This window comes from Lissotriton helveticus, chromosome 3_1 (genome assembly GCF_964261635.1).
Source record: "Lissotriton helveticus chromosome 3_1, aLisHel1.1, whole genome shotgun sequence".
NCBI lineage: Eukaryota > Metazoa > Chordata > Amphibia > Caudata > Salamandridae > Lissotriton > Lissotriton helveticus.
The window spans coordinates 1647554361-1647572082 of NC_136061.1; the positions used below are offsets into that span (position 1 = coordinate 1647554361).

The following is a 17722-nucleotide window of genomic DNA, read 5'->3' on the forward strand; positions in this document are numbered from 1 at the left end:
TGCTAGGGAGTGCAGAGTGACTGCAGAGTGACTGCAGAGTGCTAGGGAGTGCAGAGTGACTGCAGAGTGCTAGGGAGTGCAGAGTGACTGCAGAGTGCTAGGGAGTGCAGAGTGACTGCAGAGTGCTAGGGAGTGCAGAGTGACTGCAGAGTGCTAGGGAGTGCAGAGTGACTGCAGAGTGCTAGGGAGTGCAGAGTGACTGCAGAGTGACTAGGGAGTGCAGAGTGGCTAGGGAGTACTAGGGAGTGCTAGGGAGTGCAGAGTGACTAGGGAGTGCAGAGTGACTAGGGAGTGCAGAGTGACTAGAGAGGGCTAGGGAGTGCAGAGTGACTAGGAAGTGCTATGGAGTGCTAGGGACTGCAGAGTGACTGCAGAGATTAAGCTAATGGCAATGTAAATGACAATGCCATTTATTTATCTGTTTTCAAAACCAGCACATAAATACAAATTTTGTCATTTACAATGCCAATAGGTCTAACTTTTCCAAAGGCGAAACCATTGCATTGTAAATGCTTGTTACTTACTGTGTCCCAATCCTCAGGTTTATCGAAAACATGTCCATAGCTAACCCTGCGCAAACAGTTTTTTGACCATTTCAAGTTGGCTGTACGAGTGTGCATTTCTGCATGATGGTTAAACATCTATTAAATTGTTTTCTTCTATTTGTAATAAATCTCATTCATTGTTGGCCACCGTTGTTGCATATACATCAATGATGTCCATCTTTGAATGGGATCTAATAAAATACAACCAAAGTGCATTCAAAGATGGCCACCATGGGTGGACGTCCACCCACAGTGTCCATTGCTAAAGGACATTTATTGACACATTACGAAATGCATTCAAAGAAGGTTATTGTGAATGCGTACACATCTGGAGTACCCATCTTTTAAAGTATGTTGTAATATTTTAAACCCTGTTCCAAGATGGGCGCCATGGATGCATGAGCAATTGCAGTTTAGCCAAATGGTTACACTGAAAGACCTATTGGCTTTGCCAATGCTTGCATTCGAGCATTTTCAGTTATTTTTGTCTAATTCTGTCCCTTTTGTTCTATATTCTGTATCTTATGTCATATCTCTATGTTTTTTCTTTTGCTCAGCCTCTTTTTTTCCCCCTTTAGGTCAAGCCTACTAGACATCACAGCTGTCTGATTGCAAAAGACCTATTGTCAGCTTAGCAACATCTTGCAGTGGGCTTAATGCTAGCCATTGATTACCATCTGTTAGCTTCATTAGCAATCTCTTTTGCTTGCTTCTTATTCTATGGATCGGTATGTCCATCTTGTGTTTGTCCCTCCTCTGGAGCATAGTCTCTTTACTCGTGTCCTTACACTGCTCACTTTTAGGGAACTACTTTTTTCTTTTTGCCTAGTTAATCCACCAAAAAGCATGTGTTTTCCAGATATCTCACTTGTTTGTGTCTCTTGTCCTTTCCTGCTTGGTGTTGCTTTCTCTTGCATATCAGATTTTCTACCCTTCCTGCTGCTGTCTCTTGGTTTTTTTTCCAGCTTTCTCCCTTGTGTGGTTCCCCCACTCCCACCCCCCTCCTTCCATGTTTCACTTTCGTCTGTGTGCTTCACCCTCCCTGCGCTCCATGTTGCACTCTCTCTCTCGCCCTTGTGTGTCTCTCTCCCAAGCCCCGCTCTGTTTTGCTCTATCATGTCCATGTGCTTCTCTCACCTTCACCCCTTAAAGATTTGTTTTCCTCCAAACTTACATTTGGGGGGAGGGAGGGGGGAGAGCAGCTGCCCTTTGCTGCGGGACTGCGCCATTTGTGAAGCACCCTTTCATGCACGTTTATTTTCACTTATTTGATTTACTGCTCTGCTGTTTTTCAGAGCCTGTCTCTGCATCTATAGCTCTTTAGTGAAAATAAACGTAAGGAAACAGCAAAATGAACACAAGAAACAGCTCCATTGTACTTTTATGAGTTATCGTTAACTCGCGTTCCCATTATGTGCAGTCGATGTTTCCATGTAGTACCTTTGCAGAGCGTGTCCGTTTCATACATTTCTGTAGTGCTCCATATCGATATGCGGAAGTCATTTATTTTGTAGACAGATGAGTTTTACTTTACAACTAATTTTACAAAGCAGCGAGGTAACATCCATGTCATAGTTGAGATAAATACATACAAGCAGTATAGTAAATGTATTTTCAATGTTTTCTAACTGTCCTTGAGTCAATGAGAAGTCAGGTGCTTGAATCCCTGTGGAAAAGTTATTTATTGCACATCTATCCTTAATTATTAATGAGTGAAGACATCCCGTGTGTTTCGCTCCCACAGTGAGGAACTTCTTCAGGGCTGTAGACCACAATTACGTATTCACTGATCAGATAAACACATAATATCAACATATATACAATTGAACCACAGAAAAAGTAGACTAATGTATTGAACAATATGCATAAATTACAGAACAATATCAGTCCATCTTCATGTCTGGAAGTAAAATTTGGCAACTGACTATAAATGTTGCTGTATTGTTTATGCTCGATATGGGGGGCCCGGCCAATACTCCTGTCTTACTCTCCTTCCACCTCATTTATCAAGTTTAAAATGCTAATTTAATTGACTTTGTAAGGAAAAGCCTGCCATAATGAGTTGTAACTGAACAGATCCACACTAAAGTCAAGATAAGTAGTTTGCCTTGTTTGTCCTTTCTAAGACTATACGCACGTTGCTCTTTTGAGTGCAAGAGCACGGAGCGCTTACCTCATTTTACGAGCATATATTTTACAGAAAATCTTTTTGTAAATTTGTCCACTTTCTGAAAGTCTTGTACCTGTGTGTCATCCGACATCCTTTGGCTGTTTACGAAACAGCAGTAACATTTCTGAGATCTAACGGATACTCAATTGATTCGTCATTATGCTTTTTTTCTTTGTTACATAGCTGTAAAATATGTATACATATATTGGCGAGAGCGTAGGGGCTGAACACACAATCAGGTGGAGTACCAAACCATCAAAATGCTCTGTGCCCAACTCTAGCCTTAATTTGTATATTTGATGAATTCGCAGAGTAATTGTAGCAGGGCCCATGATCTCTGCATATAATCTAGCCTGTAGGAATACCAGTTGAAGTGCATGTTTCCACACAACACCTATGGCAGAGATTGTTCACCTGTTCAAAGTGCTCATACGCCAGGGATGGCACATCTCTGTGCCTTGCACCTATCGCAGGGATGGCACACTTTTCCATACAACACAATAACTAGCCCAAGAAGTGCACATAGGTTTCAATGGCAGGTCTGGGGCATATTTAAAAAGACTACTTAATTGGGTGGCACACAATGAGGGCTGCAGGCCTACTGGTAGCAATTATCTATTTACTGAACCTGGGTACATGTAGTACCACTTTACTAGAGACGTACAAGTAAATTAAATGTGCCAATCAGGTGTAAGCCAGTTGTATGATGTTCTACGGAGAGAGTACAAGCCCTTTAGCACTGGTTAGTAATGGTAAAGTGCACAGAGTCCTAAAGCCAACAAAAGCAAATTCAGCACAACAGGAGGGGGTGAAAGCAAAATGTTTGTGGGAATATCACTCAATGGTGTCATGACTAACACCTGGCATGTGATAAAAATACAAATTCAGGAATGCAAAGATAGGTCTACGAAACTATGAATGCTTTTCCAACTATCCTATACTTGGTGCTCATATAGTTAAAATCAACGATTATATTTCAAATCAAATTCAGATATTTCTTATACATTTAAAATAGTGTGTCATGAGATGCAAGATCAGTTTTATATTCATTCAGAGATCTCAGAGGTTGTGATCATGTTATGTTTTATTAGTGCTCTGAAGATGTGTCCTGGCTGTGTGAGCACAACATAAGAACAAGCATTGACACAAAGCCAATAGATCTCGCCTCTGAGACCTATTGCCTTTCTCAGTTTCTGTGAAAGTGTGTGATGTAAAGTGCCCTGACACCCTACACTAGTATGAGTAGTGCTACAAAGCAAATGAAATGCATTTGAAAGAGGAGCTATGGAAAGATGAAGGGCACTATTGCATGGTAGTAGTGAGGGTATATTTGGAGAACAGGGTCTTTGGGGGGGCACCATAAAAGATTCTCGCACAGGGTGCCACCGACGCTAAAGCCATCCCGGACGGCCTGTTATAGTATTAATTTATGTGGAGTAAGTGATATATGGCTGGAAGCTATCATCTTTTGAGTGTACCTTACAGGTGTAAAGCCCTCTAGTTTTGGCTGTAAGTATATCTATCCGCAGCTGTAGCTCCTCTGCTAATGTGGAGGATCGTCGCCCCACTGCATTTTGAGCAGTGGATAAAGGAAAAATAAAATGATAATAGCACTATGTTATTATCATTTTATTTTTCTGGTTTACAGGGCGGGGCTTGACAGTGTCACAGCCAGCAAGGGGAGGAGTGGTTGAGGGTACTTAAGTGCCCATGACGGTTTGGCCAGTCATCTTGGGCTGGAAAAACAGTCATGCTCACTGTGTGTGTTCCCCACCAGGCTATAATACACAGCCTGGTGTGGAACATGTACCGGCTCCCACTGCATGTCTGAGCGCCGAACCACGGCGCTCAGTTCAGTCACAACGCCCCATGCCTAGACGAGCCCGTTTGTGCTTCCTGCTTCAAGCAGAAACAGAAGAGGATGACGTAAGGTGAGGCAGCAGACCGGCAGCTAGATAAGTTTATAAAAATGTATCTTTATATTCCCCAACTCCACCCCCCCACCTCTGCCCCGCCCCAACAGTCGTGGCCGGCATGACTCACTTGGTCATGTGGGGAGGGTGTCGCTCAGGGGTGGGGGGAGAGGGTTAATTTAAAATAATTTAAAAAAAGTTTAACTTACTTTTGCAGCCCGACCCCGCGTTGAGTCGAGTCTCCTTCTCGCTCTGCTCCTCATAGGAAGCAGACAGCCTCCCTCCCCTCCCCTCCCCTAAGCCAATCACAACTCTGCAATGGCAGCGTTGTGATTGGCTGGAACGCCAACCACACAGGTGTCAATGGGGAGGCCATTCTCTCCATGTAGGCTGCATGCAGCCTAAGATGGAGAAAATGCAGAGTGCTCCAAACTCTGGGGCTGACCAAACAGTCAGTGCCCTCAGAGTGGGCAAGCCACTCCTCCCCTGCCCTAGAGCAGGCCTGACCACCCACCCGCCCCCAACCAAACCCTTCTGCTTTATCACAGTGTGAGAAGCAGAAACATAAATGGTATTTAAAATACCATTTTATGTTTCTGCTTCTGGAATGCGGAAAGCAGTGGGGCGACGCTCCTCCGCCCACATGGTTGAGCCTCCCCTGCCTCAACCTTGCTACTTGGTGGCAGCCGCCACTGTGTTTCAGGCCAACTATACCTTTGTGAATTGGGCTGAATGTCTTCGGACTGTTAAAGACAGAATTTCCTTTTAACCAAGTAAACCTCAATGCAAGATAGAGTATAGCCTTCTGAGAAGAAAAGGGAATTGTCCTCAGCGCATCTTTTTTCCTATCATGTTTCAAAGTTGATGTCCCATAGCGGGGTCTAACAGCTAGATTCATCATAGTTCCATTTTGCGAGTCCTTAATAGCGATTATTAAGGAATCGCTATTAAGGACTTGCAAAACGGGATTCATGTAGGAATAGCAAAAAATATTGCGATTCCTACATCATCCTTATTTGCGATTAGCAAATTGCTAATCGCAAATAAGGAATAACTCCCTGTGGACTGGGGGTTGCTGCGGACCGGAATAACAGGCGTGGAGGCCGAATATATTGGGCTATGGTAGCTGTTTTTATTGTTCTGTTTGACAATTGAAACAGGAGTAGGTACAGAGGTCCGGGGTGCAGCTGTAGTCGGCTCCCAGGAATATACCGGCTGATGGATCTTCCGGAGGTCCTCACGTCTTCCGGGTGTTGGGATAACCTCGGAGGGAGATAGAGAAGCAGGGGTTAGTCCTTCCAGCATGGACTATTCAAGTACTGTTACCAACACCAGGGCCGTGCGGGAATAGAGAGGACCGTGAGGAGGGGAACGGGCAGGGGGGTAGACGGGAAGGGATCCAGGAGGTGTGGAGAGGGTATAAGAGAGGTGCTCTTGTGGTGGGTCGGGGTGTAGGGAATATGATACAAGTTCTAAGTGCAGTGACTCTACGTTCTATTATATACAGTGCTTAAGGGTGCTCTATCAGTGTGTTCGTTATCTATACATATACAAATAGTTACAGCTATATACAAAGGGGACACGGAGACGGTAACAAGGTACTCACGTGCCCCGCCGTAACTCTCCCGAGAGTTACGGCCGCTCTCCAGCCACCTCCAGAGGACTCCACCACTCCTCGGTCCAGACGTCCTCCAACTCTCCGTCTTCGATCCTCTCACTCCTTCCGCTCTCCGTCAATGGTTCGCTGCGCGCTGTCTCCTGCCACGAGTCGGCTATCGGGAACGCTCTCCTCTCTTCGTCGTCGGCTTTTGAAGTTCCAGGTCCTGGGAAGGGGTTGGGACTTCCGGTTTCCCGGTAGACTGCTTCCGGTTCGGGACTTCCGGTTCCCCGGTAGGCTGTTTCCGGTTCGGGGCTTCCGGGTTCCCGGTAGGCTGTTTCGGGGTTCTCCGTTTCCGGGAAGGGCCGGTGTCTGGTCCTCTGGTTTCGTACCTGCACAGGGAAGAAAGGAAAAGGACTCCTGGTCGTCAGAGACGCAGGAGGGTTAGAGGTCGTGGTACCCCCACACGGGTGCCGCCCGGATGAGGTAGGTGGTATCCCCCTTCCACACTCCCCTATGGGCCTACAGGCCTACAGGCCCATAGGAATGAATGGGGAGTTATTCCTTATTTGCGATTAGCAATTTGCTAATCGCAAATAAGGATGCGATTTCAAGGGTGCCAGGGGTGTCCAAAGGACACCCTGTAGCACCCCTGAAATGGAAATGTAGCCTGATATTGCGCACACACATGTCCAAAAGACATGTGTGTGTGTAACATACCACTTAGAAAAATGCACTAAAGTGCATTTTTCTAAGTTTTCGCTATTTACCACGAAGTCAGGCTTCGTGGTAAATAGCGGCAGGAAATTGCGAATTCACATATTTTAAGAGTTTCATGAATTGCATTTAAGGAATCTCAAATAGAGATTCCTTAAATGCAATTCCTCGCAAATATGCGATTACGCAAATAGCGATTTTTGCATTTGGGATGATGAATCCCAAATGCAAAAATTGCGCTCGCAAAGGGCCAGGTTCTGAGAATCTGGCCCTTTGCGAGCCGATTTTTAGTTCATGAATCTAGCTGTAAATCCGAATTCTGGCATTATGTTTTTTGTTGACTCGGGCAGGCAAAAAATTATTTTCCTGGTCAAAGCCTTATTGAAAGCTTCTTTTTTAGGTCTCGGACCTAAAGGCTGCGCTTGCGCAGTCTGGGGTCGGAGAATTAATGTTCTTTAGTAGTGCTTTGGATCCCGCCTCCCTGCCCTGTCTCTCCTCCATTGGCTGGCTTCCTAAACGGAGGCCAGCCATTGGAGGAGAGAGCCGCCCCTCCAAAGAAGCTCCGTCTTTTTCGGATTTGGGGGCGTAAGTTTTGCTGTTCTTTAGACAGTGACGTAGTCTGTCACTCAGAACCACAAAACCACGCCCCCAATTCCGAAAAATTCGGAAGCTTGCAGCCGCCATTTTGCAGCTGTCTCTCTGAGCACCTACAGGCTCGCGTGGAAGTCCGCTCCCCAAAAACTAGTAGGTTACAATAAACATATATTATTCTGCGCCTTGATATCAGTTGCCGAGGTATGGGAGAGCGTGGAAGTGTGTCCAGGTCGACGGCGTGATTTTCTTCTCTTCGAATCCTTGTTTCAGCTAGGCCGGGGTTCTATGCGGGTTTCTTTTATCGCCATCAAAATCATTGAAATATATTCAGTCAGTCTTTCACATCAGAGGTGATAACGGATGGCTTGAAAGTGAGAGTCCTTCGTGATTTTGGCACCATTCCGGCGACAATCTGAAAGCTTAACACTTTCCTGCAGCTTGGATGATGCGAAAATTGCACATCGATCGGCGGGTGTCCGGGGAGCCCCCAGGGAAGCATGGGCCTGCTAATCTCGGGCTGATCTTGTCAGAGAAGAGCCGAGGGGAGCGAGGCAGAGGAAACTCCGGCTGGGGCAGCAGCGCCTCCGAGGTTTGTCGCTTCTTTTCCTACCTAAACAGCGGCTGGGCAGGGGGTGGGCGCGGGCGGCCTCGGGCGCTGCTCCCGTGTCTGTGTGGAGAGCGCGGGGAGGGCGGGTTGCAGCGGTGTGCGTGCACGCCGAGGCTGCAGGAGCAGCAGGAGTCCTGCCAGTTCTCCGATGCAAATGACCGCTTTGCTTGTAACAAAAGCCTTGATGCTCGCTCCGGAAGAATGATCTGACAGTGTGAGAGCCCCAGGGCACTTTCGCCATGTTTGTTTATTCATGATCGCATGGCGGTGGATGTGGCACTGGGGTCCTTCGATTTTGCTGAATTTCGGGGTTGGACGTGGGGACAAGTGACATTTGTTTTTTTAGGAGTTAGCAACCAAACGTGTTCAAGAATGTTTACACGGAGCCGAGCCGCTGTAGATATGCACTTTACTCAACGTGAGCACTGGCTTCGTTAGAAAGGAACAGCTACCTACTGAGCACTGCGTGTTATTTTTGTATGTTGTTATTTGATAATTGCAAACTAATTTTTGTGTAAGCATGGCAGAAGAGACAGTGCTGTAGGGAAGGAGGGCTATTTGAAAGCCTTGCTCCTATATATAGTTTCAATATAGCTATGGGGGTGGGGTGGGTAGGATGAGGGCTTAGGTGTTACCACTAGCTGCCAATCTACAGTTATTGACTGATACTCTTTCCGTGCTTCTCACAAAGATAAATATATTTGTTATTGTTGAAAGTGAAATGTCAGTGCAGCTGGTCGAGGCGCTTGGCGAACATAGAAGCAGGGTCATTAACAGCGGTGGCAGGAATAAATGCCATTAGCTCTGTCAAGAAGATGCCCTTTCAGCTTGGCGTGGACACCGTATGTGGGGGTGAGAGCGGGGGTTGTGGAGGTCGGCAGAGCTGCACCTTGACAATGCCCCCTGCGTGACGCCGGCGACTGCCCAGGAATGAGATGCATGGACGAGCCTACTGACAACAACCTGTTTTCTGAAGCTCTCACAGACACTAAGTATCCAGGCATATTATCTTTCAATCTGAAGGAGGTGGCGGGCGGGCTGGACCCCGAGGCAGAGGGTGTGTCCCAGCGGCACGTCTTGTTTCTGTCATGTGCACGCCCCGCGTGTCCAACATGGCTTATAGCTTGTCTCCAGGCATGTCATAAACTGTGCACGCTCCCAATATGACGGCAGATAATGTCCGCCCCCCTTCCCCCGCCAGTCCACTTCGCTTTCTCCTCTCGTCGCTTGCTTTCTAGCATTATCCATAGTACCTTATTCACAAGGCATGCAGTTCAGCCCTCCCCCCCCCGCTACGCCTCTGCCATCTCGAGGCATCATGGTGAACCCCCCAGGCATGCCGCGCCACGGGCGCTTGGTGGGGGGGCAGCGGTGCGAGGCCGGACCCTGGCACGTCAGGGGCTAGTGCTCGCGTGCTCTTCGGGCAGCCATTATAGGAACTGTACACCACCCTCTTCCCCCCGTCTATGTTGTGCTGTCAGATGCAGGGTGAGCCCTGGGGGTCGGTGGACGTGTAGGCAGGGGTAGCATCTATCGCGGCAGTTGCGGACTCCTGCAGTAGGGCGGGTGCACACCTCGAGGCGATGCGGTTGGATCAGGCAAGCCTGTTACATTATGGGGGCACTCCCGCCTGGGCATGGCTCCTGCCTTGCAGTAAGTGCACACGCGCGGCCACTGCCTCACGGGACACGCCGTCTGGCGTCTGCCCGCTGATGGCATGAGGGTGCCCCCTCTTCCTCCTCCCTCCCGCTTTCAGTGCGCGAAAGTGCCCATTTGGTTTGTTGAGGTTAGTGCACATGCCCTCCCCGGATGACTGACGGGCCCAATTCAAGTGGCCGAATAGATTTCTTCTCTTTCTTGATGTGTCTCCGTAATTTTTATAGCATTAGCATCTGTTTGAAGGGGGGATGCTTGGTAAAAAGGTGGATGTTATATGGGTCCAGCATGACATACCACACAATATCCCACATCCTACATCGCATCATGCTTTGAGACAGAAAAACAATGCACACCTCAGCAAAACGTCTTCTCTAACCGACATGCACTGTATCTGATAACATCATGCTACGCAACATTCCCTTGCTTGCACTAAGGCCCATCACACAGTGGCTGCGCTACTGAAAATAAGGTGTCTGATCTGTATTTCTTGACTCCAATCACATGTTCTTTGCAGTATGGAAAAGGCCACTGGACGAATGTACCCTGGCGCACTGCTGATAGAATTGTACAGGCCCTTTTCCTAAAAGAAAGAAGCATGGGAGCAAGGAAACACACACCTGAGTAATGGGCATAAACACTTTCAGACAGTGCCCTAAACTTCTCTGATATCTAACCTGTGTGCCCTCGAGGCACCTGGACCTTTGTTAACATTAAGGTAGATAGAGAGCAGATGTTTATGCATAGCAGAAGCCTAGGGAGCTGATTTAGGAACATAGTGTTTTTGACAATCGACGCACACTTTTCGAAACGTAAATGGGAATGCAAGTTCCCACCCACTGTATCTTTGTTTGTAATGTTGCCTTGATTCCCCCTGGAATTGAGCCAGCTCTAACCTGTTACGATGTGTTGTTCCTACGTACCCAGAATGTGGAAACACTCACTGGGTGTGAAAGTACTGCAGTCGAATAATTTGCCATGATTTCTTAACTTGTAAAGGAGGTAAATATGTGGTGAACATGTAATGCATTAATAAGCTGTTGTATTGGTGGAGACGTGCAATCATCTTGATGTTCAGTGTAAACATTTTTATGATTTCTCTGTGCATTCCATTATGAATGCTTACAGCCAATGAATTCTAAGTTAGTGTTGGTGACAGAAACTGGAGTGTTGTTTGTGTCATACGGTGACCTCTATATACCCTGGTCGATGTAGGGCAGAAGACTACAGGATTTAGTTGCTTTTCTGTTAGGTGGGGCTTTCTTACCTATAACTGTTTATTTGCTGTTACTAAATGAGTACACCTCTAAAGTGTCCTTTTATTCACAGTTGTGCGAAAACTGCCAAGGCTAAACACGGGGCTGACGCAGTTATTCACACAACTCTGATGATGCACCTCGGGCACGGGGCTGACGCAGTTATTCACACAGCTCTGATGATGCACCTCGGGCACGGGGCTGATGCAGTTATTCACACAGCTCTGATGATGCACCTCGGGCACGGGGCTGATGCAGTTATTCACACAGCTCTGATGATGCACCTCGGGCCCATGGCTGACGTTATTCACACAGCTCTGATGATGCACCTCGGGCACGGGGCTGACGCAGTTATTCACACAGCTCTGATGATGCACCTCGGGCACGGGGCTGACGCCGTTATTCACACAGCTCTGATGATGCACCTCAGGCACGGGGCTGATGCGGTTATTCACACAGCTCTGATGATGCACCTCGGGCACAGGGCTGACGTAGTTATTCACACAGCTCTGATGATGCACCTCGGCCACGGGGCTGACGCAGTTATTCACACAGCTCTGATGATGCACCTCGGGCACGGGGCTGTCGCAGTTATTCACACAGCTCTGATGATGCACCTCGGGCACGGGGCTGACGCAGTTATTCACACAGCTCTGATGATGCACCTCGGGCACGGGCTCACAGCTGTTATTATTCACATAGCTCAGATGATGCACCTCAGACACGGGCTCACAGCTGTTAATATTCACATAGCTCTGTTGCGCTCTCTAATACTCTTTACTAATAACTCTCCTACTCACTATCGACTTCTCACTCTACTACTTACTGTGTGTGTGGGTGCTAATGCAATAGGTCTTGCATATGCACGTGATGAAGCTATTGGCAATGTAAAGGACAATGCCATTTATTTACGATTTAAAAAAAATAATAATGAGCAATACCAAGAGCTCTACCTTTAATGCTGCCGAGACCATTGCATTGTAAATGCTTGTTACTGTATTATCTTTGCAGACTCCCGCTGCCTTGCTACACTCAACTCCTTCTGCCCAAAGTGATAAAGCGGCAGTGACCTCATGCAATGAGGACGGTAATTAAATTTAAGCATGGCTTTCAAAATGCCAATTAGATCGACTTCATAAAGTGGAAGAATATGGATGGTTCATTTGTCCTGCAAGCTGAGTCGAGGGACCACAGAATAGATGTTGATCACTTATCTGGTTTCCAGTGGCAGCAGAATAAAATGAAAGGATTTCTAATTACTAAACAAGCTAATATCACACAGGCTTCCCACTTACCTTATTAGCAGAGTAATTCGATCTCGCCTAGGCTGGGCCTTTCAGTCACCTTCGAGTAATCTTCTAATTGATGATTAACACAATAGGAGGCATATTTGCCCTTTCTCTGAGTAGGCCAGAGTAGAACATTATTCGCTATTAGTTTAAGGAGCGACTCTTGGAACTCCTACAGCCTGATTCATCAAGCTAAATTGCACTCGCAAAGGGCAAGATTCTCAGAATCTTGCCTTTTGCGAGTGCAATTTTTGCATTTGGGATTCATCATCCCAAATGCAAAATTCGCTATTTAAGAAATCGCACATTTGCGAAGAATTGTATTTAAGGAATCTCTATTTGAGATTCCTTAAATGCAATTCATGAAGCATTTTAAAATTGCGAAAATGCAATTTTGGGCCGCTATTTACCAAGAGGTCAGACCTCTCGGTAAATAGCAAAAACTTAGAAAAATGCATTTAAATGCATTTTCCTAAGTTGCATGTTACACACACACATGTCCTTTGGACATGTGTGTGCGCAACACCAATGTAGATTACATTTCAGGGGTGCTACAAGGTGTCCTTTGGACACCCCTGCACCCTTGAAATCGCATCCTTATTTGCGATTAGGTAATTGCTAATCGCAAATAAGGAATAACTCCCCATGTAGGCCCATAGGAATGCATGGGGAGTTATTCCTCATTGCGATTAGCAATTAGCTACTCGCAAATAAGGAACATGTAGGAATCGCAATATTTTTTGCAATTCCTACATGAATCCCGTTTTGCAAGTCCTTAATAGCGATTCCTTATGAATCGCTATTAGGGGCTCGCAAAACCAGAGAATGATGAATCAGGCTGCTAGTCTTTCAAAGAATTTCGCAATGTTATCAGTGTTGGGTCTGCAGATGAGATCGTTGTCCGCACCAAGAGACAGTCTGATCTGTGGGTTTGTTTGGGCTTTATAAATGCTACAACTCGGTCAGATGTTCTTCTGGATCCCGCTGTGCTTCAACCAAATGCTTTTAGGAAAAAAAGACACAGGTCGTGTCCCATTCTAAGCAAATGCATACAGCACGTTTATCGACCGCTGACATTTTCTGTTTATTACTATATGGCCGCCGATGCCTAAAACAGACAGGCATCTAGTGTATGGGAGTAAAGACACATCGATGTGTTGACTTGAGTTACAGCAACGTATATTTTCAAGAGCTTGGAGAGCGAAAAAGCCCTTTGGAAATTCAGCCAGTTACATTGCAGTATATCACACCTGAAAGGTTGCTCTCTTCTCTTACTCTTTTTCATCCCAAATCTCACTTAAAACCTTCCCCTCTCTCTTGTCCACCTTTGGAACTGTGGTTGTCTTTCCCTCAGTATATTTTTTCCATAGCCCAGTCTTCAGCTGTCCTCTCTCCCCTATTTCACTGGATACACTCAGCCCCCCACCCCCCAACACACCTTCACACATGGCCTGTACCTTTGGTGTTATGATAAGTATCCAGCTCTCATGCAAACCGCTAGCACATTCCATGGACTGTTCAGGAATATTTTCATACTTATATAGAATATGCACACCCAAGTCCGGTGTAGCATCACTATATGATGGTAGCTACAGGAAGCTGACACTTCCATATTGAATTCCTAATGTGCCTTGGAATCCACCACATGAGCAGTTTCTTTTTACTTTTAGGTCTGGCCAGACGCCAGCTTGACAGAGTTTAGTAAAAAAAAAAGAAGCACGCATTGGAAATGCCATTAGGTCTGGCTAATAAATAAAAGAGCCTTATCAGTCATTGATGGGTTTATGCACTCAATATGTCACCATACGTGCACTCTGCCACATATCCTTGCACTCATGCATCCATTCACCCACCTTTTGCATCATTCTTACAGTCATCAACTTACTCAACCACAATAAAGCACACACAGAAACGCAACATAGGCATAGAGGGAAAATGCTTGGAGTAACAAAATTAAACATAGTAATTGGTGGCCAATTAAGCAATGGTATAGTACATAGTATATTGTTGCTTTAAAGTTGCAGTATAGCCAGCACAATTGAAATCCCCATTTTGGCCATATGAGAATGGTAAAACAAAATAATACACTAAGGACAAAACCATTCCATGGTGATTGTCTGATGATTGTAGTATGTAATTCCATTTAGTTTAGTTGTCTTTTTGTGAAAAGGGCAAGCACAAATTTCAGTGCGTAATAAATAGTCATAATAACCACTTAGCCAGTGAAGGAGCAGGAAACGTAGTGTCTGTATGTGGATAGGACAGTGACTTGCATAGCTGGGCTACTGAAAAAAGGCACGAGAAGCAGACAAAACTCCACCCACAGAATTAAACGACCACATTGTACTTATTTGGGTTCTCCTGCATTATAAAGAGTGTAATGCTTTAATTCAATTGCCTTGTTGCAGTTTTCCATTTTGAGCTGAATGCAAACAATTCTCTCAATTGGCTGATATAGTGACACGGTGCTTTGTTCGTTTGGGTTGGGGGATTCTGCGTACAGACAGAAGCGATTCCCCAAAAGTTGTAGAATTGAATGAAGGCCTTTCTCTAACCTGTGGATACAAGTAATGGCCATCCGCCCGATGGACATTTCTAAGCTTGCCTGTAGGGAACTCTGCCAGGTCGATAGAGTAAATTCTCCATCGCCCTGCCAGAAGACAGCCGACTGCCTATAGTTAAATCGGACCCCTAATTATTTCTAGTGACTGCACACTAGAGGACGTGTACTTTAAAAAAAACATTTTTTAAAATTTTTTTTAAATTTTTTTTAAATAATTGTAGACAAGCTTACTACTTGGTTTGGTTGTTGACTAGGAAGGGTTTTAACCTAGAATCCCTCTTCCCTCCCCACCTCCCGTCCCACTCTTCTCCGGGTTAGATGTTACTTGAAAAGTACAAAAAAAGCATTGCCCACTCTCCTATTTGCTTTGGTCTTCTTAATAAGGGAGATATGAATAATACTCTTTTAATTCTATAGGTGTGATCCCTTCCATGATGACCTGCTGCCTGAAGATGGACCTTCTTTACTAGATGGACTGCCTGACATAGATAAGGAAAATGTAATATCCGCAAAGTAAGTCCCCTTTCTCTGCAGTATGCATTTCATTTTTATTGTGAGTAGTGTTGATAGATTCAGGACACTGTATCTGTAATCATATGCGCTAAATGATGAAGATTTGAGATGGTGAGGATTATATTCAGATATAGCATCATTTTCTACCATTAGGTGTGTGTGAAATATGTAAACCCTAAGACGTCCAATACACTTGAATGATGCCGTAGGGTTGGCGAATACGTTTTATTTCATTTTATCTCTTGTGTGGCTGCACTATCAAAGTTCTCATACTCAAATGTGCACACAATCTGTGACTTTAGTAGAAAGAAAGAGATCCCCATCTTCAGGAGGACATTGTCCTTGACCTTGAAATGAAATGAAATGAAAAATTGCACTTGTATAGCGCGTAACTACCCGGAGGCCTCGCAGCGCTTTCGACTGATTACTGAGTCGGGCCAACGGATACTTCAGCACGTTTTTGCAAACAAGTGAGTCTTCAGACCCTTCCTGAATGACAATCGGTTGTTATTTTCTCTCAGGGATAGAGGCAGAGAGTTCCAAAGCCTCGCCGCTGTGTAGGTAAAAGAGCGACCGCCCCATCGGGCTTTATTGATTTTGGACGTGGTTGCCAGATTGAGTGTACCAGAGCGAAGAGCTCTGGATGGAGTATAGGGTGACACTAAAGGGTACAAGATGGCGGGGCCAGTTCGATGGAAAGATTTGTGCAAAATGCACATGGCCTTAAACTGCGTTCTGGCAGCCACAGGGAGCCAGTGGAGTTTTTTTAAAGCCTTCCTCGCTGATTGCCAGCGAGGGATGTTGAACAATAATCGGGCGGCGCAGTTTTGGGTGACTTGAAGCCTGTTGGTCACCACCGCCGGGGCTCCTAGATATAAGACATTTCCATAGTCCAGGCGAGAGAGAATCAGGGCCTGCACCATGACCCTTCTCGCCTGGAATGGAAGCAAAGGGAGCACTTTGCGGAGCATTTTCATTAGCCCTACACAAGTGGATGCGGTTTTGCTGGCTTGGACTGAAAAATCCAGCGCTTTATCAAGCCAGATTCCCAAACTCTTTATCTGGGGTTCCGGGGGGGGTGGGGCACCGAGACATGAGGGCCAGATGGAAACCAAGGTGGTCAAGGAGGAGTTGCCCAATAGCATGATCTCGGTCTTCTCCCCATTGAGTTTGAGGTGGGAGGATTGCATCCACTCAGCAACAGCCTCTAGACAAGGGCCCAAGGTGTTAGACGAACCCTCAGCGTGGTCCAGAGAGACCACCAATTGGGTATCGTCTGCGTAGGTGACAATCCGCACACCAAAAGGGTGGACTATCTTCTCTAGAGGTTGCATATAAACGTTAAAAAGAGTGGGGCTTAGGGAGGACCCCTGGGGAACCCCACAGCTGAGCGGATGCTTAGATGATACCGCCTCGCCCTCAAACACCTGAAAGAATCGCTCATCCAGGAAGGACGTCAGCCAAGCCAGGGCCGCGCCCGACACACCCATGCCCTTCAAACGATGTAATAATGTGGCATGGTTAACTGTGTCGAACGCAGCCCTGAGATCAAGGAGTATGATGGCTGTTTTTCCTCCCTGGTCCATTATGGCTCTAGCTGCCTCCGTCACTGCCAGGAGGGCAGTTTCAGTGCCATGCTGAGGGCGAAACCCCGTCTGGGAGACACGTAGTAGATTATTGGATTCTAAATAATCCACTAAGATCTTATTGACATGTCTCTTCAGCAGTTTACTCATCCACGGAAGCAGCGAGATGGGGCGAAAATTGGACAGATTGTTCTGATCCAAGTTCGGCTTTTTCAGCAGAGCCCTGACCATCGCGCACTTCCATGGAGCTGGAACGGAGCTTGAGGTGATAGAGGAGTTAAGGGTATCCAAGATGAGCGGGCGGATGGTGTCAATCACCTTAACTAGAGTCTGCGGGGGTGCCGGGTCATTGGGAGATCCCGAGGTAACTTTATAGACCATTTTGTCTAGTGTACTGGGATCCAAAAGTGGAAAAGTAACCAATGAACAGGCCATGGATAGATCAGAATCTGAGGTAGGGGTGAAACCCGTGTCCTCCCTACCTGTCGAGAGTAGGGAATAAATGGCCTGAATCTTCTGAGAGAAGAAAAAGGCACGGTTGTCACAACGGGCCTGTGCACCATCCGATGCCAGGAGCTCCGAAGGAGGAGAAATTAAAGATTTTGCAATTTTGAAAATTTCTCTGGGAGAGTTCGCTGCCAAGTTAATTTTAGTTCCATAGAACTCAGCTTGGGCAAGTTTTATTTCATCTTTATAATGCCTTATTGTAGTTCTGT

The 17722-nt window shown here is 46.2% G+C and overlaps 1 protein-coding gene across 3 annotated transcripts in view; it reads left to right on the plus strand.

The window, feature by feature from the left end:
- The window catches only part of CFAP221 (cilia and flagella associated protein 221), a 661487-nt gene that overhangs the window by 597188 nt on the left and 46577 nt on the right, over positions 1–17722 (plus strand). For all 3 annotated transcript variants that reach the window (XM_078682395.1, XM_078682396.1, XM_078682398.1), the window contains exon 22: positions 15325–15420. In XM_078682395.1, coding sequence (XP_078538521.1) covers positions 15325–15420 — 96 coding nt within the window. The remainder of the gene's footprint in view (positions 1–15324; positions 15421–17722) is intronic.